This window comes from Neohortaea acidophila (assembly GCF_010093505.1).
Source record: "Neohortaea acidophila strain CBS 113389 unplaced genomic scaffold BDY17scaffold_4, whole genome shotgun sequence".
NCBI lineage: Eukaryota > Fungi > Ascomycota > Dothideomycetes > Mycosphaerellales > Teratosphaeriaceae > Neohortaea > Neohortaea acidophila.
In genome coordinates this window covers 1869377-1895681 of record NW_022985513.1, presented here as the reverse complement: position 1 = coordinate 1895681, position 26305 = coordinate 1869377, and the positions used below count along the sequence as shown (strand labels likewise).

At 56.6% G+C, this 26305-nt stretch overlaps 13 protein-coding genes across 13 annotated transcripts; 7 read left to right on the top strand and 6 right to left on the bottom strand.

Moving 5' to 3' along the window:
* Positions 1–115: 115 nt before the first annotated feature.
* BDY17DRAFT_248990 (Mu homology domain-containing protein) lies at positions 116–1438 on the bottom strand (the record flags this gene model as incomplete). Its single annotated transcript, XM_033730946.1, has 1 exon — positions 116–1438. The coding sequence occupies one exon, from the start codon at positions 1436–1438 to the stop codon at positions 116–118; it is 1323 nt and encodes a 440-aa protein (XP_033591270.1).
* A 368-nt stretch (positions 1439–1806) lies between these two features.
* BDY17DRAFT_323536 (uncharacterized protein) lies at positions 1807–2318 on the top strand (the record flags this gene model as incomplete). The annotated part of the gene is made up of 4 exons (XM_033737030.1): positions 1807–1834; positions 1900–1909; positions 1985–2135; positions 2241–2318. 4 exons carry the CDS (start codon positions 1807–1809, stop codon positions 2316–2318), a joined length of 267 nt encoding a protein of 88 aa, XP_033591269.1.
* Positions 2319–2981: 663 nt separating this feature from the next.
* On the bottom strand, positions 2982–5767 carry BDY17DRAFT_133566 (BRE1 E3 ubiquitin ligase-domain-containing protein). The gene is made up of 4 exons (XM_033729441.1): positions 5248–5767; positions 4964–5177; positions 3266–4908; positions 2982–3209 (listed from the first exon to the last, which is right to left on the bottom strand). The coding sequence occupies exons 1-4, from the start codon at positions 5443–5445 to the stop codon at positions 3033–3035; spliced, it is 2232 nt and encodes a 743-aa protein (XP_033591268.1). The 5' UTR covers positions 5446–5767; the 3' UTR covers positions 2982–3032.
* Positions 5768–5788: 21 nt separating this feature from the next.
* Positions 5789–8040, top strand: BDY17DRAFT_296158 (uncharacterized protein). Its single transcript, XM_033733414.1, has one exon. It carries the CDS (start codon positions 5860–5862, stop codon positions 7684–7686), a length of 1827 nt encoding a protein of 608 aa, XP_033591267.1. The 5' UTR covers positions 5789–5859; the 3' UTR covers positions 7687–8040.
* A 1900-nt stretch (positions 8041–9940) lies between these two features.
* BDY17DRAFT_296152 (GTP cyclohydrolase N terminal-domain-containing protein) lies at positions 9941–12028 on the bottom strand. The gene is made up of 4 exons (XM_033733413.1): positions 11399–12028; positions 10978–11324; positions 10182–10917; positions 9941–10124 (listed from the first exon to the last, which is right to left on the bottom strand). Exons 1-4 carry the CDS (start codon positions 11817–11819, stop codon positions 10048–10050), a joined length of 1581 nt encoding a protein of 526 aa, XP_033591266.1. The 5' UTR covers positions 11820–12028; the 3' UTR covers positions 9941–10047.
* BDY17DRAFT_264852 (uncharacterized protein) lies at positions 12013–13227 on the top strand. Its single transcript, XM_033731887.1, has 3 exons — positions 12013–12500; positions 12553–12736; positions 12797–13227. Exons 1-3 carry the CDS (start codon positions 12141–12143, stop codon positions 13027–13029), a joined length of 777 nt encoding a protein of 258 aa, XP_033591265.1. The 5' UTR covers positions 12013–12140; the 3' UTR covers positions 13030–13227.
* A 530-nt stretch (positions 13228–13757) lies between these two features.
* Positions 13758–15068, top strand: BDY17DRAFT_323531 (uncharacterized protein; the record flags this gene model as incomplete). Its single annotated transcript, XM_033737029.1, has 1 exon — positions 13758–15068. One exon carries the CDS (start codon positions 13758–13760, stop codon positions 15066–15068), a length of 1311 nt encoding a protein of 436 aa, XP_033591264.1.
* A 1051-nt stretch (positions 15069–16119) lies between these two features.
* Positions 16120–16815, bottom strand: BDY17DRAFT_248265 (small GTPase superfamily; the record flags this gene model as incomplete). The annotated part of the gene is made up of 3 exons (XM_033730895.1): positions 16120–16362; positions 16423–16691; positions 16761–16815. The coding sequence occupies 3 exons, from the start codon at positions 16813–16815 to the stop codon at positions 16120–16122; spliced, it is 567 nt and encodes a 188-aa protein (XP_033591263.1).
* A 620-nt stretch (positions 16816–17435) lies between these two features.
* Positions 17436–19632, bottom strand: BDY17DRAFT_296146 (uncharacterized protein). Its single transcript, XM_033733412.1, has 2 exons — positions 17876–19632; positions 17436–17822 (listed from the first exon to the last, which is right to left on the bottom strand). Exons 1-2 carry the CDS (start codon positions 19551–19553, stop codon positions 17752–17754), a joined length of 1749 nt encoding a protein of 582 aa, XP_033591262.1. The 5' UTR covers positions 19554–19632; the 3' UTR covers positions 17436–17751.
* Positions 19633–20331: 699 nt separating this feature from the next.
* BDY17DRAFT_323528 (uncharacterized protein) lies at positions 20332–21075 on the top strand (the record flags this gene model as incomplete). The annotated part of the gene is made up of 1 exon (XM_033737028.1): positions 20332–21075. The coding sequence occupies one exon, from the start codon at positions 20332–20334 to the stop codon at positions 21073–21075; it is 744 nt and encodes a 247-aa protein (XP_033591261.1).
* Positions 21076–21367: 292 nt separating this feature from the next.
* BDY17DRAFT_236310 (thioredoxin-like protein) lies at positions 21368–21868 on the bottom strand (the record flags this gene model as incomplete). The annotated part of the gene is made up of 1 exon (XM_033730300.1): positions 21368–21868. A coding segment is annotated over one exon (501 nt), but the record flags the coding sequence as incomplete, so codon positions are not given.
* A 667-nt stretch (positions 21869–22535) lies between these two features.
* On the top strand, positions 22536–23859 carry BDY17DRAFT_316433 (uncharacterized protein; the record flags this gene model as incomplete). Its single annotated transcript, XM_033736013.1, has 3 exons — positions 22536–22793; positions 22847–23324; positions 23387–23859. The coding sequence occupies 3 exons, from the start codon at positions 22536–22538 to the stop codon at positions 23857–23859; spliced, it is 1209 nt and encodes a 402-aa protein (XP_033591259.1).
* A 1491-nt stretch (positions 23860–25350) lies between these two features.
* Positions 25351–26262, top strand: BDY17DRAFT_309866 (uncharacterized protein; the record flags this gene model as incomplete). Its single annotated transcript, XM_033735376.1, has 2 exons — positions 25351–25495; positions 25550–26262. The coding sequence occupies 2 exons, from the start codon at positions 25351–25353 to the stop codon at positions 26260–26262; spliced, it is 858 nt and encodes a 285-aa protein (XP_033591258.1).
* Positions 26263–26305: the final 43 nt, after the last annotated feature.

Genomic DNA, 26305 nt, shown 5'->3' with positions numbered 1-26305 from the left:
CCATCTAACTTTTATTCTTCGCCGGTGTGCAGGACCAGCAAAAGAGTCATCAGGAACCGTAAAAATTAGTCGTACATCGTGATGAGTCCCAGTGTCTCGTCTGACACATTCCCACTCAGAATCGAATTTCGTATGACCCCGCCCGGGTCATATATCGCACCCATTTGACGCTGGAATAGTTTCCCTTTTCAAACACCTTCAGATATCTCACTAGCAGTCCCGAGCTAGTGAACATGAGCAGCGAAAATTGCATGCTTAACGGTGGCCGTGACCAAGCTTTGTGTGTTGTCATGGCGCTGAGCGCCGCCTCGGCGGTCAAGACGTACTCTGACTGCCCCGTGAAGCGTGCAATCTTCCACACGATGGCATTTTCTGACGGCTCGTACTTTGCTTTGCCCTGACTGGCGCGATGCGTTGTGGAAGCGGTGTTGAGGGGTGTGGGAATTTTGACGACAACATTGGTAGCGTAGAGTTTGTTGCCATAATTCGCCCGGATGCCGATGGAGTACTCGACTTTAGTCTTGCCGACTTCGTTAACGATGGCGTGAACTTTGAAAGGCAGGTTGACGTTCTCGGTGGCGCGGTAGGTCATTAGTTGGAAGCTTCCGTCGGGAGGGATGAAGGAGATTGTGCGATCGTTGGTGAAAGAGGACAGCTTGACGCATTGATGTAGGGAGACGTCTTCGAGTGTGACAGATCCTGCAGCGGCCTTGGAGGCTTTCTTTCCACCCTTGGTGCTGGTTTGCATGCTCAAGTCGGTGCCTGCACCATTCTCTCCAAGCGTGAGCTTATCGTTGAGGCCGAATTTGCATTCTGGTGTGCCTGACAGGTATGCGCGCATGTCGATTGTCCCGTTGACGTCCGCACGGAGAACAGTGCCTGATGCGGAGACAAGCAGGTTGACATCCTCGATCACGTCGACAAAAGCCTCGTTCTTTCGGTACTTGATGCCGTCTCTTCTCCAACTCAAAGCTCCAGTGGCTTGCATGGTAATCTTACTACTATCCTCCAACGCTCGCTCACTCTTTACGCCTTCAGTCGTGATATACATTTTCAGCGTCTCAGCATCGGTGCCTTGCGGGTATCCAAAATCCAAAATCTCATCCAGCAGCTCGTACACCATGACGAAGTTGGTCTTAACAGCCTCCTCATCGAAGCGTCCGAAATACGCCTTGCCCAAGCCGGCGAGTTTGTAGAGGAATTCGAAGACGAGGGCGGCGTTGACGTTGCCCTTTGACACGCCGACGATGTAGAGATTCTCGTTCTTGATGTGGCTGAAGGTCGTGCTGCCGAGGGTGAGGATGGGCGAGCGGATTTGCGCGTTGGAGATGACTTGGATGCGGAAGACGTCGGCCAGGCGTGGGCGCATGTCTTGTCTGAAGGCTCGCATGATGAGCAGCTCGCCCTTTTGGTTGAAGAGGAGCACGCCTGATAGCATGGTGGGTGTTTGTGCACCCGGAGGCGACTGGATGTGTTCGTATTCCTGGTGTTGAAGGAAGCAAAGGTGAGGTGCAGTTCCACCAATTTGGAGGGGGAGGTTCAAAGGGGAGCCGCATTGCTGCCTGAGGCATAACAGCAGATCCACATCATCGCCGCATCCCGCATGACAACTTCAGACGGAGAAGAGACGCAACTCACCACCCCGCCTACCACCCTTCCCATCACTCCTGTTGTCGCACTCTGCACATCGACAGCCTCTGGCTCTTCCACCGCCATAGCTGTACGCCGTACAGAACCCCGCCGACAGCGTTGCCTACCTCCTTCCCCCTCTCAAGGCACCCACATCTTCCTCTCCAATCCGCCAACATGAAGGCCCTAGTATCCGCATTCAATGGTGCGCAGCTCCTTATCCCATCCACGCAATGTCACCACAGCTAACATCTCATCCCCAACCTACAGCGTGGACATGGTACGCCCGCCTCTTGCTCAACACCTCAAACCACCCTCCAAACCATCCGCCCGACCACTAACCCATAACCCCCAGCATCGTCATCTCCGCCTTCGGAATCGTCATCCTCAGCATCATCGGCAGCATGTTCGCCAGCGGCCACCACAGCATGATGGGCAGCACCGAAGACCCCGTGAACGGCGGCAAAGTCGCCGCAGCGGTGTTTGGAGCGGTAGTGGTATACGCTGTACGTGCTCGCATCCACCCACTTTTGACCCTACAAACATCGACAGGGGAGAGGTAGGAATGCAGATGAGAGAGCACAATGCTGACGATACTTTGCGCACACCAGGTCTTCCTCGTCTTCTGCGCCCTACAAGCCTGGCTGCACGCGCGATCGAGCGGGAGAGGGGAGATTGCTTTGCGTTGAGCGCTGGGGATAAGAGACGGTGTTCATTACAGTTGGGTGTTTCATTCAAGAAGATGCTTTCGTGAGGATGTCCAGGAAGGGAAGCAGCAGCGATACAGTGGAGAGTCGGGACCTCATATTCGGCGATTTGGCGCAACAACACGGAAAGGCGGCGTGGGTTGTCTCTTACAGGGTGTATAAGAGAGTCGTCTTTTTGCGCATTGATATCACACTTTCGAATCACATAGTTTCATGCCACTTGAAAAGTCTTTTTACTTTTCCTTCCGCGATTAGGGTGAGTCAAGACGACGACAACTCCAAAAGTGACAGCAAATGCAACAGATTGACACTTCAGTCTTGACCAACGTCAACAACGATTTCAACCATGCTAGTTGTACGGTACTAATACAGCCCGAGCCGTCCACCGGGGCACGACTCGAGCAAAAAACTGAAGAAAACAACAATTCGCCTCCCATCTGTACAGACCCCCGATGCGCGTACTCTCATCATACCCTCAAGCTCCCGCAGGAGTGTCGGGACGTGCGAAGCTATGGAGCGCTCGCACTCCCTGCTGAAGGTGTCTCTTCTCTTCTTCCTCAACACTGCATTCCTCGCAGCGTTTCGTATTCGTAATTGAACCTTGGGCCATTGGAGGACCGGGATCGCGGCAGTGCCACACTTGCGTAGGAACAAAGCGTCTCCTCGTCCAGACGCGGGCGAAGAAGTCCAGTGTCTTCAAGTCAGGACGATGTGCATATGATCGCCATTCCCGAAAGCCCTGCCGCAGCTGGGACACTTGCGACTCCGGTTGGAAATGAGATCGTTAACGCAGCTCCGACAGAAGACGTGGCCGCACAACTTGATGACCGTGTTACGGATGTTCGTGTTACAAACCGGGCAAATGGCGACTTTCTGTTTGCCTCGTTAGCAAAGGACTCCAGCTCGTACATTGTGAGGCATCCACTTACCCGCCAATTCGCTTCGCCCCCCGAGCCGCCGGCCGCGGAGCTCGTCGACTTTTTCAGAATGTCGAGTTGCTTGGTTGCATCTTCAAGCCTGACCTTGGTCTTCTCCGCCTCTTCCTCCGTCTCTCGTTTCGCCTTCTTTGCATCCAGGATCTCGCGATCTTTGCCCGCGATGAGAGTTTTGTAGTCCTCAATCTGCTTGCTGACTCCCGCACCGGTAAGAGCGAGATCCTTGTGCTTCTGCTCCAAACCCTTGTATTGCTTCTCGAGCCCCGCAAGCTCCTCTTTGGCCTCCACGACCTGCCTCTCTAGATTGGCAACGAGTTCTCGCGTCCGGCCTTCGGTGTCCTTGAGCTGGGTGACGATCTCACTGCTCCTGAGATTCTGGTTCTTGACCGCCTTAAGCTCGTTCTGCTGCAGATCTTTCGTCTTCATTGCGTCGAAATACTTCTGGTTGGCCTTTGTCTTCTCCATGTTCAATCGACTAATCTGCTCTTCGAAATCAGAGATCTCCTGCACCTTCTGTGATGCAAGACTCTGCGCTTTCCTCCAGGCAGACGCCATCGATGCCAGTTCGTTCCCAAGCAGTTCATGTTGTGCCTGAAGCGTTCGGAGTTTGTTCTTGAGGGAGTCAGTATCCAAGTCGTCCAAATTCGAGTCCGGAGTGGGTGATTCGCCGTTCTGCAACCGCAGACGTTCGACTTCGGATTCCAAGGCGGAGATTCTGGCGTCTCGTGCCGCCACAAGCTGTTTTGTTTGCTCGGTCGATATCCGTCGAGTGTCTTCGGCGGTCTTTCGTACTGTCAACTCCGCTTGCAGGTCGTCTCGCTGGACACGTATCCGGGAAAGGTCGTTCTCAGTTCTCGCAAGTTGCGTTTCCGTCTCGATGGTGGTGTTTCGGTGCTCGTCGTCAACCACACTACGATATGAAGTCCGCTCAGATTGTAGTCTCTGGTTCTCCTGCCGTAAAGTAGTACTGCTGGCCTCCAGGTCATTCACTCGATTCACGACATCCTCATACTGAGACTTCACCATCCGGAACAGCGACGTCTCGGCATAGTCGTCATCGGTCAGGCTGGCAAGCTTCGTGCGCGCTGCGCTCAATTCATTCGTCAGGCGTTCGTTGTCCTGCTCGATCTCGTCAAGCTGAGCTTTCCTTTGATCTGCAACAGCCACCGCCTCCCTCCGAGCTGTCTCGATCTCAGCGCTTGCTGCAGCGTTCTCCGGCTCGCCATTGACTTCAGACTGCTCTCGCTTCGGGGTTGCGGCCTTTTTGCTTGTGGTCGGCGACGAGGCTTCTGCACTGCTTCCCATCATAGCCGCCTTCTCCAACTTGAGCACCTGACTACTCTTTGCTCGATCAAGCTTCTTTTCCGCAGTCATGTAGCGATACGATGCCGCCTCAAGCCGTTCCGATAGCGATTCCTTGTCGTCAATGGCCTTCCGAAGTTCGACCGTGTGCTGCTTCTCTTCGGCGAGAAGCTCGTTGAGTTGCCGCCTCAGGCTCTCCACATCAGGCGAAGCAGATGGCATGCGCCCAAACAGATCCGATATCGCACTCTTGATGGAACTTGACCGCGCCTGCAAGTGCTCCGAGAACTTTGCACTGTTTTTAAACAGCAGCGCCGATGTGTATATTTCCTCGCCTAAGCATACTCAGCATATGGTTTCCTCGCCCATGTTTGGTCGGGGGTGGCCTACCGGCGTCTGTCGCCTTTGAGAGAGGGATTGGAAGTGTTTCGGAAGCCATGACTCGGACTTCATCGAGGAGCTGCGCGAACCACGCGTCGATCGTACGGAGATGATCATCGTGAAATTCGCATCGCTTCAGAAGATCCGCATTCTGGTCTTCTAGATCCCTCTTTTGCCGCTTGTACTCCTTCATCTGGCGAAGAATGGCGTCCTTTTGATAGTTCTGTTCGCGAGGTTGAGTGTCAGTACTGCACGCACGCGCTCCGCCGGGCGACGGAAAGAGAGATACTCACCTCGACGTCCTTCTCTTTCTCCGCATCCATGCGCATCATCTGGCCATTTTCATCCCTCGCTCGCTTGCGACTGGGCATAGCATCTTCGGCTGCATCGTTGGCGAGAGATCTCTTGCGATCCTCCATCTTGACAGCAATAGTGGCGTCAAAGGGCGGTGGAGGGAGAGCAACAACGGGTAGAGCCTGCGTGGCGGTCATGGAAGGCGATTAAAATGAAGAGAAAGAAAGAAGAGGAAGGGACCGAATCGCGGCCAGCTCGCGCACGCCGTGCTCCAGTCCAAGTCCTTGCGCCTGAGACAGCATATGAAGACTCCTGCAGGCCACTGGCACTGAATGCGAGGCGACTGAAGCGGCGATGGGATGGCAAGGGATCTTTGGACAGTCTTTCAAGAAACAGCAGACTTTGTAAAGGGAGTCGAGGTTGAAGCGATGTTTCGGATTCAAAAGCCCTGGCACGCGAGCATCGACTTTTGGCGAAAGTTTAAATTTGCACGGACCCACCGCTCACATGCAAGAGACCCGCCATTCATATCACATTGCTCATGACTCGAGAGAACATCACTTTGTCTCTGCACGCTGCACAATCACAGCAGTAGTAGCAGCAGGCAGATCATGCCGACTCTAGTCTCGTCGGCGGTTGGCAACCAAAAGGTTGCTGCCCCCAAAGGAGGAGCGCGACGACGGCAGCCACCTCCGCCCTCGCCAACACCAGCGAAAGCAGCGACTCCCGCCTCTACAACCACCGACTCTGCAGCCGTCGCACCCCCTTCGCCTCCGCCCACTCAGAATGCCACTGTACCGATCTCAGCTTCACCTTCTTACACAGAACCACCCGTCGTCGCGGTTGAAGAAGCGCAACCGGTGAGAGGTGCGAGTGTCGTTGAAGTTGAAACCACCTCGGCAACTACTCAGGATACATCTGCGCCAACAATAGTTCAGCGAGGCCGCCGTGCTACTTCTCCTCGAAAGAGAAGGAACGACGAAGTTTCTACGGAAGAGCAGGCTCAGCCGGCCAAGCGGGCGAAGAAGGCTTCCACTCGAAGTAATGCCATTGCGCAAGCCGCGCTTGAGGGACGAGAGGAGCCGGCAGCGTCGGCCACAACGACTCGCGAGCAGGAGCAGGATATCACGCCACCAGCAACTGCAACCACTGCAGCGCCTGCACAGCAAGGAGCTCGCAAGAAGAAGCCGGCCCCTAAGAAACCGTCTCGGCGCAAAGCACTCGCCAGTGCCGCCGAAGCTGAGCCTGAAGATGCGGATGCGGATGCACAAACGGACGATGCTCAAACAACTACACAGCGAGCCGCGCCCAAGAAAAGGGGTCGACGGAGCAAGAAAGCGCAGGCGGCAGCAGCCCAGGCCGCTGCTGAGACTGCTGACGGTGAGAATGGCGACGCGCAGGCGGGAGATGAAGAAGCGGATGAGGAATCAGACCCCGAACTACACGAAATCGACCCAAACACTCTGACGATGTGGGAATTAAGCGGAGACAAGAAGCATGGCAAAAGCTCCGAGCGGGAGAGAAAGATGGCCGAGATCGATTGGGTTGAGGTGGCTCGCAAGAGAAGAGATGCTGGGGAGAGAGCAGCCGCCAATCCCCAGATTCCTTCTGCAGTGGATGTGGTTGAGACAACAGAAGGGCCCGGCGGGACGTCCATTCCACGCGATCCAGCACCAGCGGCACTCACGCCGGGCGGAGCAAACGTAAGCGGCGTTCAGTTCCGCCTCGTCAACGGGCAAATCGTGGAAGACGAAACGAGCTTGACGATCGACCGACAAGCACGAGCGGAGGCGGAAGCGCAGACAGACACGCAGCCCATCGAAGAGGAGAACGATCTCACCGCGCGCGTGAACCGCACCACCTTCCTCAACGACCGGCGCCGCGACGCCGCCGATCGGGTCCCGCAATGGAAGCGCAAAAGCGACGCCTGGGACGACGAGGAAACGGAGCGCTTCTACGAGGCGCTCAGAATGTTCGGCACGGACTTCTTCATCATCTCCAAGATGTTTGCGCCCAAGACGCGGCGGCATATCAAGTTGAAGTTCTCGCGGGAGGAGCGCCTCGATCCTGCGCGCATCAATGCGGCGTTGCTGGGGAAGCATACAAAGCGGATGGATCTGGAGCACTACGCGAGGGAGTCGGGGACGGACATGAGTGAGTTCACGGTGTACACGGGGGTGAAGCAGGCGGAGGAGGTGATTCGGGAGAGCATGGCTGGGAAGGAGGAGGAGATGCTGGAGGCGATTCGAGAGGAGGAGAGGTTGGAGGGCGAGAGGAAGAGGGAGATGGATTTGAAGGAGAAGAGTCGGCGGAAGGGACAGCAGGTTGCGAAGGGCAAGGGTGGGGTTGGCGGAGAGGGGAAGAAAAGGGGGAGGAAGAAGGCTGCGGATGGGGAGGCTACGCTTGGAGGTGGTGGGCCTCATGAGGAGGTTGGTTGAGGGCGCTCGTTGCTACATGGCTTTGATGCTGCCCTGACTCTCGCCAATGGATGATATCACGAGCAGTAATATGTAACGCTTCTCCACGACAAACGACCCTCTCGCAGTCCATGGATCCTGCTGCACAATCTACTACACCTCCCTCGAGAAGTCAGCACGACCGCCAAGCCACGCCCATGTTGCCCGTCAAACCCAACCTAACAACTTCAGAACGCTCCACCGGCTAGACCTCGCCTCCGCCTTTGACGAACACATAAATACCCCCCCCAGCGATCCCAGCACTTCATACCAACCACTTCGAGCGCGACAACCAAAGGCCGAAGTGGTTGGGGCCCTTTCACTTCCCTCCGTGACCAAAAAGCGAGGTGAAAGGGTTCCCCATCCCCCCCTTGATTGAACTGTTGCTGCTGACTCTGGGCTACTCTTCTCTCAACAAAAAGATCAAAACCAGGCTCCATGTAAGTCCCTAACGGGATGAATGTGCGCGGCTGAGTTTCGCTTTCACCCTCTGTAATTAGCCCTCTCGCTACGAGGAGTGGCGCGGAGAAGGTGTTTCGTTTTTTGGTGGTTTGTGTTGTTCTTTGTCCGGGGTTGAGGTCGTGGATTCGAGTGGTGGGATGGGTGGTTTTTTGTGCGTTGTTTTGCTTGATGGGGTCTGGATCGAGTTGGTATGGTTATCGATCGATCGACTCGTTCTCGATTCTTCTCGTCTTGAACGAGCTTCAACCCGATCATGTGGGCGCCGCTTCGACTCGAAAATGAGGAGTTTCTGTTGACTTCCACCCTCATGATCCACCAGCGTCGGCCATCCAACCCTTTCTCTCACATTTCGAATCCCTCCCAACTCTCCAACCCCCTCACCTCAGACCGCCCTCCCTCCTCAACAAATCAAAGTCCGGAAACGAAACATATCCCTCCCCTTCCTTCAACCCCTTGCGCTCACACTCCTCCCACGAACAACTACTCCTCCCCGCCTCCACAGAAGAAGCAGCCGAAGCAGTGGAATCAACACTCTTCCGGCCTGAAGAAGGCGGAGGTGTGCTTCGGGAAGCCACGACGTTAGAGAGCACGGTTGATGCGTCGAGGCGGTGGGTTTCGTGTGATGGTGGGGGGCTGTGGGTTCCGTGGGCGTAGAGGCAGCGGGGTGGGATTGTGGTTGGTTGTTTGAGGGTTAGGGGCGAGCGGGGTGCAATTGTGGGAGATTGGGGTGTTTTGGCCATTTGATGTTGAGTTGTTGGGGGTTGATGGGGGTCGGTGTTGCAGTACGTGAAGGGTGGATCGAAGGGGGAGATGTCCTTCAATGATGACTTCAGTGATGAAATAGACGGGACGACGAAGAGGTAAAGCGAGACAGAGGAAGGAAGAGAAAATGCCTCAAAACCCCACACCCAGCAAAGCAGGGAAGAGATACTTAGAGATAAGTAGACGACAGTGACAAGAGTACATGCACCCCAAGTGGCCGCACCGTAAGCCTTAAAGATATAAAGCAAGAAAGGGAAGGCATAGGATGGAAGCCCAAAACATGGGTCCGATCGGCCTAAACTTCAATGACGTTACCAGATCACGACAGCCCGTGGGGGCAGAGATCGCGGGTGTGTGCTGGCATCCAGGCAAAAGGGCAGGGCGCTTGTTTGCTAACCAAGGGTACCCGTACGCTTGGAGGACGTGCCAAGATTGGGGGCAAAAGCCTTGTGAGGTCGCGTGGTCGATGGTGGCGGTTGTCTTTGACGCCAGCGGCGATTGTGAGATTTTCAAATGGGAATGCGCAGGTGTATGTTGCGGTGGCATGTTGGAGTTTTGGTATGGAATATGCAATGTGCTCTACGTATGGCCGAGATGCTGACGCTATTCTGTCCAGATGCCCGACATGCAAACCCTCCCGTGGACATCATTGCAAGTGAAGGCGCAGGGTTGAAGTCAAGCAGCGGCCGAGGTGATTGGGCGAGCATCGGCGATCTCATCCGCTACCAACGGCACGCCTGGCATCGTGCATTCATTCCATGCACGTAGAAGCGATACCGAGCCGCATGAGTTTGCCTTGATGCACTACTGCACGGCTGTATCTCCCACTAGACACGCACGGCAATGGCATCATATCACATCACTTGGCGAGGAGGTGAGGTGAGGCGGGAAGCGCGCACGTCAAAGTTTGGGAATGGCGATGTCAGAATTCCGTCATGCCTTAGCATTTCGCCCTCGTGATCTGGCATTGCACGCTAACGACGACCACGACTCGCGACTTCACTTTGCGGCTATTGGAGTCGGGAGGCAGAGTCTTGAATGATGTTGATTTGATTTGATATTAGAGATGATGACAGCGACTTACGCGCCTTGAGCATATGGCAATCGTCTTGCTGGTCTCTAATGGTCGACGTCTTCCCATGCTCGGCCCTGCACGTTGTTCAACTCCTCCAGCGTCATCACCTTACCCGTCGTGACTATGGCAACAGTCAGCTCAAATACCCCAGCAGGAGGTAAGAAGAAGAACCACTTACAATACCCAGCATGTATCTTCGCATCAATCTCCACCCGGCTATCTTCGGGAATCATATCATCCGGGATGGGCACGCGCTCGAGAATCGGAATGCCCTGCTCAACAATCGCATCATGCTTCATATTCGACATACTCAGCATGCGATCGATCTTCGTGATCCCCAACCAGTGCAGAATATCCGGCATCAAAGCCTGGAAACGCATGTCCTTGACGCCAGCGATATTCTCGGTCCGCTTGAAGTACTCGCTCGCCTTGTCGGAGCCGCGCTTGCGCGCGTTGTACACCAGGTACTTGGTCACTTCGCCTAGTGCGCGGCCTTCTTTGCGGAAGTAGATGACGACGCCGCTGCCGCCGCGTTGCGCTTCTTTCACTGCTTCCTCGATTCCGAAGATCAGATAGGGGCGGCAAGTGCAGATGTCCGAGCCGAAGACGTCGGAGCCGTTGCACTCGTCGTGCACGCGGAGCGCCAGCTTCACATTCGGGTCACTCATCTTGGCCGGGTCGCCGAAGCAGTAGACCGTCAGACCACCAATGGGCGGCAGGAAGAGCTTGATGTCGCCGCGGGTGATGAGCTCCGGGTAGCTGCCGCCGGTGTTTTCGAACAGCGAGCGTCGAAGAGTGCCCTCATCGATGCCAAAGCGTTCCGCCACTCCTGGCAGATACCAGACTGGCTCGACGGCGAATTTGGTGACGTTCAGCTCGCCCGTCTCGTTGAGACAGATCTTGCCGTCCGGGATCTAGTCCGCGTCAGCACCACTCACCGAGGGATGACTGGCGTAGAGAGGGCATCGGCTCACCAAGCGTCCTTGTCGAACACTCTCCTCCAGCTCGGGCACTTTCATGTGAGCTCGCGTCACGGCGATGGTAGGCCGGATCTCAACCCCGTCGTTCTTCAGGATATCCTTGAACAACCAGGGTCCCAAGTGACCCCACGGATCCATGGCAACGATCTTCTTCGGATCGGCCCATGTTTTGAAAGGTCCAATGTTCGCCGCCGGCTCGGTGTTGGTGTAATCGGGTCTATGCTCGGTGTCTAGTTGGTGAGAAGCGACTGCAAGAGCGTAGTAAATACTGTAGGAGCCACCATGTGCACCGATGGCATTTCGTCTGCGGATAGAATTGTTGCTGCGAGAGACGACGACGGCTAGTGTAGACGAATAGGCATGGTCAGCTTACCTATTACAATACAACCAGAAACAGAACTAAAGGTAGACTCACGTCCTCGCTTCTGCGCGTCCTGCGCCCCCCACTCCATAGGCAAGGGATCCACACCCGCCTGCCCAGGATAAGAGGTCAAAATGATTTTGGAAGTAGTACTGCCCCGCCGAGGCGACGAAGACAGCGGCTGCTGCGAAGAAGCACCATTGAGATTCCTGCCATAGCCATCGACAGAGCCCACGCTGTCCCTCGACGCATGGCCGCGGGCGGGCAGTTTGGGGCTCACGGGTCCGATGTTGGGACTGGGGTAGGAGGCGTCGTGAGCGATGCCGTCCCGGGATTGCTTCACGCCGGCTAGGGCGTTGACTCGGCCGTTGATGGCTTCGACGGAGCTGGCAAGCTGGGTTTGCTCGAGGCGGAGGCTTTTGAGCGATGAGAGGATTTCCTGTAGGACAGCTGAGTTCTCGGCGTTGGAGGCCATTCTGCGGTAGGCTCCTCGTGGGGAAGGGGGATTATCTTTGCGGGTGCTGTGGGCGTCGAAGCCGGGAGCGAAAGCTGGGAGCGAAAGTGCGAGCGAAGATGGGAGCGAAAGACAAGATTCGCTCGTTCGCTCGCTCGCTCAGGTGCTGTATATATACACGGCGTATCTCCCTCTGGTTTCCTGCATTCACCACATCTCATCCGGTTGCGTATCAGTTTACAAGAGCAACATTCAATCTCCAGCACGTGCAACGTCACATCCGCAACCTTCCCAAAGCAGCTTAGCGCGAATCCTGCCCCCCCGGTCCCGAGACTTCACAATATGGCAGTCAAGACTTCCTCCCCAGTCAAGGCCAGAGTCAAGGCCAGAGTCGCCGCTGCACCACACCACTCCCCTCCTGTCAAATCTTACGCCGGCTCTAAATTCACACACCGACCCTACGTCCCAACCAAGGTCGGAGCCGCCGCTGCCTTTACCGCTGCAACTCAAAGCTCCACCTCCGTCAACGCCCAAGTCGCCGCTGGGACACCGTCACCTGAACCCTCCACTCCAGCCAACTCGCCACTCCAGCGCAAAAGAACTCTCAGCCCGCCGAAAGGCCGCATCCCAGCAAAGTACTCCCCGTCGCAGCACTCCTTCACCTCGTCCGGCTGGCTTCGCCACGCACTCACCACCGGCATGGTATGTTCCGCCTCATCACTCACCAGCACCTACATCCGCTAACACATCTCAGGGTAAACGCAAAAAGTCCGGCCGCAAGCCCACCGGCCCGCGCAAACGCGAGCCCCTCGCCACCAGCTTCCGCTGCAACTTCTGCAACAACGAGAACTCCGTCTCCGTCTCCATCGACAAAAAGGCCGGCGTCGGCAACCTGTCCTGCAAGCAGTGCGGGCAAACGTTCCAGACCGGCATCAACTGTACGTCTCCCTATCGCCACATCTCACATCCGTCGCATGACACTAATCACCCCCTCGCAGATCTCACTGAAGCGGTAGACGTCTACGCTGACTGGGTCGATGCCTGCGAGGCCGTCAAGAAAGATGCCGCTGCAGGCAGAGGCACTCCTGGACCTGCGTCTCGCCCGCGCCAACAGGTTGATGCTTCTGCGGCTCGCTTGGGCTCGGCACCCGGAGAGCAACTGACGGAGGAGGATCGCGGCTTCATCGATGATGAGGATGAGGATGCCGAGGCTGACTACGCTGACGATTGAGCGAGGGTGATGGATGGAAAGGGCATGGGCGGAGTACAGGGGGTGGAAGCAAGGAATCTACGGGCGTTCGCTGCGAGCGGCATTTTTGGAACGGTGTGATATTCTTCGCTGGGGAAAAGGGGGCGGTGCGTATTGCTTTCTTGCGAGATTGGACGTTAGCTCTTCTGTTCTGTCACTTATACTAGCTATCGCCGAAGCACTTTGAAAATCTACTGAACGGTTTCACTTGATTCACGGGGCAGCAAAGATCATCACTCGCTACCCCGAGGGCGACTCGATCTTGAGTCAATTTCGCTATTTGGCAGGAGCGCACACACAGGTGAGTAATGCAAGGCCTCTCAGAGGGCTGGTCATGCTCATGACTTTCGCCACAGCCACAACATCCAACTCAATCCACACGAGGAGCGAAAAGAGATCCACAAGGCAGCTGTCGCCCAGCTTTAGACTCGCGCCTTCGCGCCTCCCGTGCGTTCGGTCGGGCTTATTCTCCCGGCCACAACTGGCTCATCACGCGGTCAAGCGTGGTCGAACCCACTTGCCACGCGAGCAACCCGTCCGAGGTGCGCCCACCGAGAAGGTCGCATTCGCTCGTCCACGATGGATAAGGCCTGTCTGCGCAACTCTTCTTTTTCCTTCATCTCCTCACTTCAACGGATTCCTGAAGCCATCGCTATTCTTCCACAGCATCGTCACTCCTTCCTGGACCACAGCATCAAGTCTCTCGCAAAATGGCGCCAGCCTTCACTGTGCGCTCTCTAGACTTGCGCCCCAGGTTGAAAAGCGGCTCCAAGAAGATCGTCAAGCCGATCCGCGCCCTGTATCGTAAGGTCGTCCTTGAGGTCGTCTTCCCTCCCTTGCCAGAAGAGGCGAAAGACAGCAAAGCTTGCGATTCCAGTTCGGCCTCGTCACCGTCCAGCAGTCAAACATCGCGGAAGCACGCTGGCGGGAATGCAGAGATCTATTGCAGCATCTGTGCATCGCGGTCCGCTGGCGATGCGGAATCCGACATCCCAGCTCTATGCCCTACGCCGCCCTCGCCCGCGTCGATTGCCTCGATGAGTGAGGCTTCGACCTCCGTCGGACAGGATCACACGGCTGTATCGCAAAATGATGGCACCATCTCCACCACATCTTCCCTTTCCCTCGCAGCATCTTCCCCTGCCGAAACACGCAAGCCCAGCACCATCCCCTCCCTAGACACCCTCAGCGAACAACAACAATCCGCCCTCGTGCACGCCTATGCCGCCCACATCGAAGAAGACTACGCCCACATCATCCCTTGGAGCGAGCGGCGCACGCACCTCCAGCACTTCCTCTCGCACCACTGGCCCTTCGAGACGGAGGACTTCACCCGCGTCTACTTCGCCCTCATGGGCCGCAACCTGTGCGAAGTGCGCGAATTCTCCAAATGGGAGGTACGCGTGCGCCTCAACGAAGAGACGGCCGTGGAATGGGGGGGCACAGAGCAGAAGTGGAACCGCAACTTCCGCACCCCCAAGCGTGGCGTCGTGTGCTTTGGCGTGCACAGGCGCCAGGAACTCCTGTTCAACGGCTGGCAATGGCCGGAGGAGAAGAGAGCGCGCGCCGAGTTCGCGGAGGAAGTCGGGCCGATGGAGGAAAGGCTGGAGATGGTCGTCGAGCCACCAGCCGGCATCGACTGGGCGAGCCTAACGCAGCAACAAGCCAAAGTCCCTCCCGCGCCCTTCGAAGACCGCGCACCCACCTACTGGCCGAAATGGGAAAAAGCTGACTTCGAGGTGGACGTCGTGCGCCCCTTGGCGGTGGCGCTGTGGAAGGCCGCGAAGTCCATCTATCTTCATGCCTTCTTCTTTGGCTATCAGTACAATTGGAAAGCGGCGGCAATGCGGTTGGAGGAGGCGTATCCTCAGGGCGGCAAGGTGGATTGGAAGAAGTTCAAGCGGGCGTACAAGCGGTTTGAAGGTGACAATCTCGCAGTGAACTTTGCTGTTGATCGCCAGGCGAGGGCGCAGTTGATTATGGAGATGGATCGGTCGTTGTGGAGTCGAATGTGGCATTGATGGGAGGGTCGGTGAGGCTGGATGTTGGTTGTGGATGGGGTTCAGGCTTTGGTTCTCGGTGTGTGCTTCTAGTGGTGTTGTATGGTCGGCGTATGATGCAAATTGCTTTTTACATATATCCACTTGGTAATGCAGATGTTTCGAAGTGAGCTCCTGGCGCCGGCGGCTGGCTTGCTCTCCTCCACCAGAAGCCGTGACGAGTAGGTCCTCGCCGACTAATGAGGAGCGTCTTCCTTGATATTGCTGCTGAGATCCTCCACCCTGCCAGCACCGTCTGTTGCTCATGAATGCCAGGATTTTAGCGAAGGGCCGGCGACTCGCTTCTTCTCCTTTACCACCGTCCATGGACCAAACGCCCTCGTTGAATACTGAAGGGCGTGTTAGTTGATGATACTGGTGAGATGCTCCAGCTCGGCAGCGTCTAGAAATGATTTTGAATGCCAAACTTCAGGAAGATGCCGGCCGTTGGCGTCTTCTCTTTTTCGTCGAATGGCGGACAACAAGCCTTCGTCAAGATCTTGGGGAGCGTCTGTCTTGATATTGCTGCTGAGATGATGCATCCTGGCGGCGCCTGGAAACGAGCCAGAAGGCCTGAAATTTTAGCAAGTCGCTGGCGGTTAGCTTTTTCTCCTTCATCCTGAGCGGTGGGCTAGACCCCTTTTGCGAGGTATTGAAGGCGGTCTTTTCTGCTGAGAGTTGTCATCCAGGCGGGTAAGAAGATTGGAAAAGAAAGAGAGTACAATACTTAAAAGAATGCCCGAATGCCTCTTCCCACCATAACGCCGTGCTAATAAAAGTGTCAAGGAGAGATAGCCACCCACGCACATTTTCACGCCTGAGAGAAGTACCGCATCTGCTCAGCCCGCAGAGCCCGCGAAGGTTCCCCAGTTACACGCGAAAAGGTGCCGCGAATCCTGCCCGAGGCCAGATTCTCCTCCCAGTGGTCCTCCATCATGCACCGGCTGAATGCCACCAGCATCGATTTGCCCGTCTCTTTGGTGTATTTCCACACGATCGGTCTCACGAACCGCACCGCCCGCACGCTCGTTTCCTACATCATAGCGCACTTGGAGTTCCCCTCTTTCGGCTGGCCCGCCTCTTGCCCCTTCTCAATCTCCACAATCATGCCTTCGAAAGCCTTGGAGACATTCTCGTTGAAGCGCGCGCTGGCCTCGACGAAGCCGCAGCCGAGCTCGTCAGCGAGTTTCTTGCCGTCTGCAGCGGAGACTTGGCGTTGTTCAGGGCGGAGGTCGGATTTATTGGCGACGATCATGATGGGCACGCCTTCGGTTCCCTGCCATGATGTATTAGCACGTATTCACCCTATTCTCTGCTCTCTTGTATGCCCACTCACCAAATGATTCAAAATCTTGTCGCGGATAATGCGCACCATCTCGAAACTCTGCTTGTTCGCGACGGAATAGACAATCATGTAGCCGTGGATGCCGATGAAGTGCTTGGAGTTGAGGATGGTGTACTCGTCCTGGCCGGCGGTGTCGATGATCTCGACCGCGTAGTCTTGGTTCTTGTAGCGAATCATTTTGCTGAACGTGTTCTCCACCGTCGGGTAGTAGGAGTCGACGAAGTGGTTGTCGACGTATTGCACTGTGAGGGAGCTTTTGCCTGTGCGGGTTGGAGATTAGTGGTGCGCTTTGGAGAGAGAGGGGGGGTGTTTGGGTGACGGGGACGTACCGACGGATCTACTGCCGACTATGGCCATCTTGCGTTGTTTCTGTTGGGGCGGCATGGTTGCGGTTTGTGTGTGGAGGATATGGAGTGGTGAGTGAAGGAGAGGTGGAGTTCTTGGTGGATGATGGCGAGGTTAGAGAGCTGACGTGAGGAAGCAAGTCCAGCGAGGAATGGCAACGAGAAGAATGGGGAGACAGCAGATGTGTGTTCGGTGATAGTAGTGAGAAGATGTCGAGAAGAGGGATGTCGGCAGCGAGAAACACCGTGTCTCAGCCCACCGCGGTCGTCGTCACCTGAGGTGTTGGCAAGAGCGAGTCGCCAAGCAAAAAGGCAGGAAGGAAGGAAGGAAGTCTCGGAGGACACGCCGCGCGGTGATCGCCTTCAAGGAATAACGTCTCGGACGCGCTTGTAGAACCGTCGGCGCAGTATGGCCATTCCACGGTGGCGAAGAAAAACCGCGATAAACTGGAGACGCAGATGTGGCCCAACGAATTCGCGTTCAGTTGGAGCTGGTTAAAAAAAGAGGAGGGTTCAGGGACGGACTACGCTGCACTAAGGCGACCCTTGGGCCCCGCCGGCGAATGACGAGGGGCGTATTGGAGTGGCGCATGCGCGGGTCCGAGAGCCGGTAAATTCCTCGCCTGCTGCGTTCGGGCTATGGGCATGTTTTGAGCAACGGGGATGTAATGATGGTGTGGCTATCTCGAAGGCGATTGATTCTAGAGTGAATGCACACTTGTAGTCCGAGTAAGCTTATCGCGCATCTGCAGCACGCCGTTACACCCGCAGGTGGCTATCTTTAATCCGCGCGTGGGACTGTCAGTGCATGTGGTGATAAGGACCCGAACGGTCGGTACGGGTGACACAATTTCACGCTTCCGAGTATGTGAGAAGACGCAATCGGCACGGTAGAGGTCGGTGGCCCTGACGGCCCTAATGGAGCAGGTCTTTTGTGATTGAGAGGGGTAATAGTACATTTTCAACATGCGTGCCGTCATGAATCCTGCTGCAGATGACTCGGCAGATTGTAGTCGAGGTAATCCATATGCACAAACGCGCGGTCGACTGCATGGTCGTCAGTGAGGAGACTCGGCATATCGACGAAACACTAAACTCACCATTCGGTACGCTCTCCAGCACGTACTGCAAGCTCTCGCCCAGATCGTGCGAGTCGCGCAGATTGGTGTGCTCATCTAGCACAATGTCCACCTCGACGTTGAGCTTGTCGCCACTATGATATGCCTGCAGACCTTGGATCTTCTTGATCGATTTCGCGAAGCGCATGGTGAGGTAGAGCAGGATATTCCGCTCATCAGCCGACGCCGCAGCACCTGTGAGGTTCTTGATGTGCGTGGCGGACGTGCGGCCCCAGTTGATCATGACATAAAAGGAAAGCAGGATGCCTCCGAGGGGATCCAGCCACCAGAGGTTGGCGTAGAAGCCGACGAGCGGGAAGATGATGGAGAAGATGTTGAAGACGACGTCGGTCATTGCGTCTTGTGCGAGCGCTTGCACGGAGCTGTTCTTGATGAGGCGACACCAGAGCCAGCAGAGACCTTTGATTACTACCGTGGCTGCCATGATTGCGATGGCGGCGATTGTGAGGCGGACTGGGGTGTGGTCGTCGCCCCGGAGTTTGTTGACACCCTCCTGCGCGACTTGGAAGAAGGCGCAGATCATGATGATGGAGAAGACGAGGACGCCGATGGGCTCGAGGCGCCGTCGTCCGATGGGATAGGAGTACTGATCATTGCGGCTGATGAGGCGCGTAGTGGTCCAGACGATGGCGGTGCTCAAGAAGTCTAGTGCTGCATCGACCAATGACGCGAGGACGGAGACGGAGGAGGACATGATCACGACGATGATCTTGAGGATGAGCAGGACGGTGTTGGCCACGAGGTTGACGTAGATGGCAATCGACACAATACGTGATTGCGAGCCCGCCTCCTCTTCCGGCTCGAGCATTGGCGGTAGAGGTTGCTCCTCATCGCTCGCTTTCACGCTGCCGCCGTTGGGAAGCAAAGGCGTGGTCTCGTCGTCCTTGATCCGGTAGAGGTCCTTTGGTGTGCGCTTCAACCTGCCTGTGCCTCCATTGCCTTCCACCGCTGAAGTCGGCGTCTCGGTGCCGTCCACCGATGGCTCCTCGGATATCGTCGCCGGTACACCATTCTGCCCGATCAACGCAGCTGAAGTCGCTCGCCCTGCCTGCCCGTCCGTAGTATAGTCGTATTCTTGAATCAGGTTGTGCGGTAAGCTGCTGTCCAGTAACCGGTCGATGTACAGGTAATGTTGGATCAAGTAATTCGTGCGCTCGTAGTACTTCCTGATCGGCTTCTTCATCTTCTTCAACTCCTCGTCCGTCTTCCAGTACTGCTCCCATCGGTAGCGCGGATTGGTATTGCCGATCAACCTCTGACTCCGCATCTGAGGCGCAACCAGACTGGCCGGCACACTTTGTCTCCTGATTTCCTCTCGATCCCCTCCGCCCCAATGCGAGACGGCCGAAGTGAGCACGCGGCTCTGGAGTTCCGGCAGATCTTCATCGCTGTCCGAGGTGCGTCGGATGGGGTGGTGAACGGCTCCATGCTCCTCTCCAATACTATTCTTCCTCCGATTCACCCACGAGCGCGTTCGCAGAGCGGCGAGGTTGGAGGTCGAACGCGAGCCCATGAGGCCCGGGAAGGCATGGCCTCGCGCGGAGATTGGCGAGTCATCGCTAGAGGAGTTGAGGAAGTCGCGGATCTGCGCCACGCGACCCGATCTCGTGGCTTCCGGACTCGGCCGGCGTTCTGTCATTGTCTGCCTCACCGCCTCATGTGGTATGAGCTGCGCTTGAAGTTTTTTTAGGCCATTGGGAATAAGAAAGGAAATGGATTGCGTGCTGTGCAGATGGTGAAACCGGGGGTGGATCTCGACCTCGACCTCAGCCACGGCGCCGCGGATGCAGAGACGGTTGGGAGCTTGGGAGCTTGGCCGAACTCTATTTCAACCTTGGTTGACGACATCCCGACCTCGCTTTGTCTCTCTGACATACATCTTCACCCAGACTCGTGGATTCGAGCAACTGACCTCGAGTAGTGGATCCGCACACAGAATCTGTCGTAATTTCAAAGTCCAGATGGAAGGTATGCAATGTCTGCGACGAATCGCCTCAAAAGTCATCAGGGCGGCTGCTTGCCGCATCTCTGCCGCATGAGGTTCCGTCTAAATGTTGTGGGTGGCCAGTAGGCAGCATCGTGAAGGAAAGACAGTGGGAGAGAATTGGCCACCAGACCTTTGGATTCGCTCTTCTCGCTCCCTTTCGCTCTCCCCGTCTACATAAGCAACCCATCCGCTGTAGAACTTCTTCTTAACCTGCTTGTCCGATTTCCTCACAATCATCGTCATCAGAGCAGCCAAGCACAATCTCCCTTTTGCCCAAGAACCTTCGCCAGTTCAGACAGCGTTCATACCACCCACAGCCCTTCTCTCCAAAAGTCGTCGTGGCCCTCAAGCGTAAGTGGCCATCACGCCATCTCTCCGCATCGTAGGCTCCTCACACATCAAGCTAACCTCATCACCAGCATCTTCAGCCATGGGTCCCGCCGAGGAGAGCAGCCAGCACGACAATGCTACGCGCGCGCGACAGCGCCGCTACAACCTCATCTGCGCCCTGGTCCACCTGACCTTTCTCCTCGCCATCCTAATCCCAGTCGCCGTCTGGTGGTTGGTCAAAGATGCTCGTCTCTGGGCCGCCGCCGTCCCGGAGGAGTCCAACACCACCGCTCTGCCCGTCCTCGACCCCAGCATGTCCGCCGCTTCCCTGGTCGAACGCTGGCACATCCCCGGCAGGGACTGCACCACCCACCCTGGGCTCTGCATGTGGTGCAAGACTGGCGATCCCTCGTTCCTGCCCGAGGGCAAGGACGGCTCGGAGTACTACGGGCAATTCCTGTGTCCGCTGTTCGGCATCAATAATAGGCCGACGCATGACACCGCCACGCATGTTACCCGCGATATCGTGGCGGAGCCGGAGGCCTGCGATCCGCTTGCGCCCTTCTGTACGAGCAAGCGCGACGCTGGGGTCGAAACTCAGAAGCAAGGACACGATGTGGAGCACTCCGGTGAGCATGCCGATGACCGTCTCGAGGAGGAAGCCGACAAGAATTCTCACAAGGACCGCAGTGAGCAAAATGATCGCCTAGAGGTGACGATGATCCCGGATCCGAAAGCAAACTGCTCGGCGATGATGTGGGACTCGATATTGTCGGACTGCCCGCTGAGCCCTGCGCCCATTCCGGAAAAGACTTTCTGGGAAGAATACGCAAAGAACGAGTGATGTGCAGCCACTTTTCCCGATGGTTGAAGAGGGACGAGCATTTTACGATTCGCAGTGATGGATTTTGCGGTGCGTGGGCGTTCTGGCGATTGTGATTTTGGAGTCAGGTGTCGTGCTGTCATACCCACAGGGGCCTGGTAGATGTTCGTGTTATGGAGTTCTGGATTCGTATAGCGTCATGTTCCGGAGTCGAGAATTCTCAATCCCAGAGGTCGTCATCGTCCTCTCCAGCCCTGTTCTCCGTCGTGTTCTGGCGTCTTCCACTACTCCGTCCATCATCCCTCGCGTCCACCTTTGCTCGCACCAGCACGCCCGCACCCAGTAGCCGCGCCTCCAGCTCTGCAGACGTAAAAGAGTCTGCCTTGCGCCCAACTCCCTCAAACCCCACGATCCGATCCGCACCCACGCCATCCACAAAAGAAATGACACAAGGCAGCACCTGGATGCCAAGCTTCACCACCAGGAAAGGCGCATTGTCAACATTGATGCTCACAAAGCGAGCCTCGTAATGCTTCTCGGCCAGACTCGCCAGCTTGCCATCCATGATGCGGCAGCGGTTGAAATCCGGCTTCATGAAATGGACAACGCACAATTTAGTCGACGTGGTGATTTCCATGAGCTGCTTTTCGTCCTTGATCTCGAGGTACGTGCCGTGCTGCGATTCTTTGAGCAGCTTGGCGCGCTTCATTTCTTGGTGCAGTTGTTCGAGTCGTCGCTCGCGGAGGGAGGAGAGCGCCGCGTTGTCTTCATCGTCTTCCAGTTCGGCGAGCAGGGCGTCATCGTCGTCGCTGTCTTCGGGCCGGGTGCGGTCCAGGATCCTGGCGACGTGGGCGTCGACTTTGGATGACATTGTTACGGGTTGAGTTCCGTGATAGGGCGGGGACTGCCTCGCTTGCACGATCGTCGGGGAAAAAGAAGGCCTTGTTCCCGCGTCGGCAGTGAATGATTGTGATGTGGAAGGTTGACCACGAGTGAAGCGGCGAGTTCAAGCAGCTGTTGAGACGAGTCTTCCCGAGGTACGTGAATGGCAATTGTCCTCACCACTCGATGCGTGCAGTAACTTGATGTAACTGCTGTCATGCCCCTTTCAGGCTGAATTTTAAGGTTACATGCGTTCGCGGTGCCGCGTCGGAAGCGTTAGGAATAAAGTGGAGCGCGTCGATCTGCAGGGCCGCGAGTCTCTCACTCCCCCAATTTCAGACTTTGGCTCGCGACACGACTACTTCTCCTCCTCCACCCCATCCTCTGTCCCTTCCTGCGTCTCCTTTTCCCTTGGCCATCCACCACCCAATCACTACGCATTGCGTAGAGCACTCGCTGCCAAAATCACTACCTTCATCGGCACCGCCTCCTCCCTCGGAGGAGTCAAGAAGTGGAAAGCAGCCTCCCCCCTTGCTGCTCCATCCTCTCCCTACACCTCCCTCTCATCTTCCTCCTCCGAAGGAGCGTCGCAGCGCAACATGGCCTCGGGCGAGAAGTCTTCTCGGGAAGAGCACGTTATCGAGCTCGGTGAGAGACAACCCGGCGGGAGCTATGTCGAAGCCGAGCCACGACCTCTCCCTCCCCCTCCACCACCATCGTCCCTAGCCGCACTGGCGCAGAACCCAGCGGCCTCCATCGCCTTCTACTGTGGCAGCAGTATCTTGATGACTTGTGCCAACAAGTTCATCGTGAACAACAAGGCCTTCAACCTTCCCTTTTTCATGCTCAGTGTGCAGGTTGGTGCTTCCCCACTCCAATGCGCGTAGGAAGACTGCTAATGCTGTGTCAGACCTCCGTGTGTCTATTTGCCGTCACCACCGCAAAGGCCACAGGCTACATCTCCTTCCGCGATTTCAACGCCGGCGAAGCGAAAAAATGGTTCCCCATTGCCTTACTGCTGATCGGCATGATCTACACCTCCGCCAAGGCCCTGCAGTACCTCTCCGTTCCCGTCTACACCATCTTCAAGAACTTGACCATCATCCTCATTGCATACGGCGAAGTGCTGTGGTTCGGAGGCAGCGTGACGAGCACCGCGTTGTTCAGCTTTGGGCTAATGGTCGTGAGCTCCCTCATCGCGGCGTGGGCGGACATTCAGCACGCATTGCAATCCTTCGGGGGCGATGCCATGAGCGGCGAGGCTTCCGAGGCCATCAGTACCTTGAATGCGGGCTACCTTTGGATGCTGTTCAACTGCTTCTGCTCGGCTTCTTTTGTGCTGGGCATGAGGAAGCGGATCAAGCTTACCAACTTCACCGACTTTGACAGTATGTCTATTCTGTGCCCTCATTCGATACTGCAAGTTTCGATGCTAACTCGCTTTCTCCAGCCATGTACTACAACAACCTCCTCTCCCTTCCAATCCTGCTCATCTGCTCCCTCTTCCTCGAGAACTGGTCGGCCGAAAACCTGGCCCTGAACTTCCCCGCGGGCTCGAGAACGTACTACGCCTTCGCCCTGCTCTTCACCGGCCTGTCCTCAATGCTCATCTCCTACGCCTCCGCCTGGTGCGTCCGCGTCACCAGCAGCACCACCTACTCCATGGTCGGCGCCCTCAACAAGCTCCCCATTGCCATCTCGGGCTTGATCTTCTTCAACGAAGTCGTCACGCTCGGCAAAGTGGCCGCCATCTTCGTCGGCTTTGTCAGTGGCGTTGTGTACGCGGTGGCAAAAGTATGGCAGAAGGAGCGAGACCAGGGCATCAAGAGCCAAGGCATCGGCAGCATTCTGCCCTCGAGCATGAAGCAGACGACGAGCGCGAGTGTGCAGAGCATGCGGGACTCGATGAGCAGTAATGCCTGATTGTCGCCTTTCCTGCTGGACGGAGGAGGGGGCATCGCGAGGGCCTGGGCTTGAAGGCGCGGCGTCACCGGAGCTTGTTGAACATAGACATGGGCGGGAGTGCGTACTGGTGGAGTCAAATAACAGTGTTTCGTGTTCCGCGCGTTTTAGCAAGACTATATGGTCGTGTATGACTTGGATAGTAGAGATCTGATAATGAACGCGTTGCTTGCAGCCGGCCTCTACATGGAACACCTCTACAGCACTCAACGCCTTCCAGGTAGTGACGAAGGCCTCAATGGACATCAAGGAACGACCTTCGGCCTCTGAACAGCGATGGGATTAACAAAAGCGTGATCTGAACATCGAAGCCGTCGTGCAATTCGTCGACAATTCGTCCCCAGGCCAGATATCGAGGCCTCCGACACATCTGACACGCGTGGAAAGTTCTAGAGCAGCCGCGCGATCCAACCAAAACGCACCACGCTGTCTTCATGGTCCTAGCGGCGTGGAACTCCGGCCATAAGTCGAGCGAAGCTCGCGGCGTGGCGGTGCAGCTAACTTCCCGCGTGAAGCTTTTCCTTCCGCATTGGGAAGGAGCGGGAGCGCGTCGCCACAGTTTCTTTCGACTTCAGCTTGCGATTCCACGGCCACGGTCGAGCATTGGACGTTCTGCAGCTCTCCTTCTTGCTTGATATTCGTCTACCAACGCATCCGCCGTCTGGACTACCATCAGACATCCACCCCTGAGCTTCGCGCAGGCACACAGTGGCTTCCACCCCCGTGCGCTCAGACGTCACCGCCCTGCACTCTCCAGCCACACGGCGTCACGCCTTGGTCGCGCGGGAGTGTTGTCCACCTGCAGGAAGCGTCGCCCCGTGCGCTTCCGCACACGCACATAAGAATTTTCCCACTTCGTCCGACTTGCTTCTTCTTCTTCTTCTTTCTATTCACACTCGCCTCGCGCTCCGCCTACCTCCTCCTCCATCACCTCCATCCCTCTTCAGCGTGCGTTGACACGCTGTGCTCCCCTCTCTACGGTCATCGGTAAGTGCCTGTTCTTCACGCTCTGTTGCTGCTTGCAGCGCGGTTGCATACGCGTTCAGGACGGCGTGTTGACTTTGCACCAGCTCTCCCACTTCCACTCTGCAAACTGTGACGCAGCGTCACCAACCTCACTCCCCTCCTTCCAACCGTGAGTGCCCTCTCTTCAAGGCGAAGACGCGTTCAACGTGCTGACTTCGCTTCAGGTTCAAACCGTGACTGCACGCAGTCACTCATCAACATCACCAACACAACCGTGAGTGTCGTGCTTTTCCTCCCTTCAAAAGCAGACGCGTTCAAGAGTGCTAACGTCTTTCAGTCCTGTTTACCGCCTTCCCCTGATCACCATGGGTGCCAAAGGCAACAACAAGAAGGCTCCGGCGAAGAAGCCGCGCACGGCGTCGTCCAGCTCCAACACGAGCGCGGCGGCTGGCAACGCCACGCCTAACTTTCTTCGCTCTGCATTCAATGCTGCTGAATCGACTGGCTTCCGGGTTGAGTCTGCTGATACGCCTACCCATGTGCCTGCTGCCGCACCAGCTGCTCCTGTTGTTGGCTCTGGGCAGAGAGATTACGCCGGCGCAGTACGCGATCATTGCGGCTTCTTTTCCGGGTATGCAGTTGCGCATTTCCTTCCTTTTGCAATGAACTGACTCGTCTCCTGTAGAGAACCCCACGCCCAAAGCCATTCAGGAGCGCTTGACGAAGCTGCGCAAAGAACAGAATGCCGAGACTACCCGTCTAGGCCTCGATACAGCGGACCAGAAGCCCATCCATCCAGTCAACCCCGAGGATGACGATGCGGAGGAGGAGGACAACGATGACGACGACGCCGCCCCTCCCTCCAAGTCCAAGGGCAAGCGCCCCGCCAACGATGATGCTCGCGCCTCCAGCTCCCGTCCGACCAAGAAGACTAAGCGCGCTCACCAGCCCACGACGGAGGAGGGGGAGCAGAAGCCGGAGACCGCGGCTGACCTCCGCGAGAAGGCCATGCTGAGTGAAGAGACGCTCGCCGCCTTCCCCATCAACCGTCCCTGTGACCTCTCCATTGATGCACTGATGGACTTGCAACGCGCCCGCGACATCCGTCTTCAGGCCATGGTTGACGAGTTCCTTGCCAGCGCGACTACCACGACTAGGGTTAGGAACACTCTGGCGGCCGGTACCAATGCGCTTCAACACAACCAAAACCTCTTGGGCCAGCTTGTCGGGGAGGCGAGCCGTCGTGCCCGTCGCCAAGCCGCTGCTGCTGAGGAAGCGGAGGAGGAGTATCTGGACGAGGAGGCTGGAGAGGAGGATGTGAAGGGCGAAGTCGAGGACGACGACTCGGACGATGAGTACGGGGAGGATAGCGAGGGGCACGCCGACCTGTACGACTGAAGACGTTGTCTTTCATCTTGGTCTTCAAGCATGACCTTCGCGG

Excerpts from the sequence above, each read along its gene's own strand:
- BDY17DRAFT_296146 (XM_033733412.1), bottom strand. The coding sequence starts at position 19,553 with ATGACAGAACGCCGGCCGAGTCCGGAAGCCACGAGATCGGGTCGCGTG. Across the intron at positions 17,823-17,875 it reads GCTGGAGAGCGTACCGAATG|TCGACCGCGCGTTTGTGCAT; the intron begins GTGAGTTTAGTG and ends ACGACCATGCAG.
- BDY17DRAFT_264852 (XM_033731887.1), top strand. The coding sequence starts at position 12,141 with ATGGCAGTCAAGACTTCCTCCCCAGTCAAGGCCAGAGTCAAGGCCAGA. Across the intron at positions 12,501-12,552 it reads ACGCACTCACCACCGGCATG|GGTAAACGCAAAAAGTCCGG; the intron begins GTATGTTCCGCC and ends AACACATCTCAG. Across the intron at positions 12,737-12,796 it reads GTTCCAGACCGGCATCAACT|ATCTCACTGAAGCGGTAGAC; the intron begins GTACGTCTCCCT and ends ACCCCCTCGCAG.
- BDY17DRAFT_133566 (XM_033729441.1), bottom strand. The coding sequence starts at position 5,445 with ATGACCGCCACGCAGGCTCTACCCGTTGTTGCTCTCCCTCCACCGCCC. Across the intron at positions 4,909-4,963 it reads CTCAAAGGCGACAGACGCCG|GCGAGGAAATATACACATCG; the intron begins GTAGGCCACCCC and ends GAGTATGCTTAG. Across the intron at positions 3,210-3,265 it reads GGGGCGAAGCGAATTGGCGG|AAAGTCGCCATTTGCCCGGT; the intron begins GTAAGTGGATGC and ends CGAGGCAAACAG.
- BDY17DRAFT_296152 (XM_033733413.1), bottom strand. The coding sequence starts at position 11,819 with ATGGCCTCCAACGCCGAGAACTCAGCTGTCCTACAGGAAATCCTCTCA. Across the intron at positions 11,325-11,398 it reads GGACGCGCAGAAGCGAGGAC|CCGTCGTCGTCTCTCGCAGC; the intron begins GTGAGTCTACCT and ends CGTCTACACTAG. Across the intron at positions 10,125-10,181 it reads GAAGATACATGCTGGGTATT|TCACGACGGGTAAGGTGATG; the intron begins GTAAGTGGTTCT and ends CTGTTGCCATAG.
- BDY17DRAFT_296158 (XM_033733414.1), top strand. The coding sequence starts at position 5,860 with ATGCCGACTCTAGTCTCGTCGGCGGTTGGCAACCAAAAGGTTGCTGCC.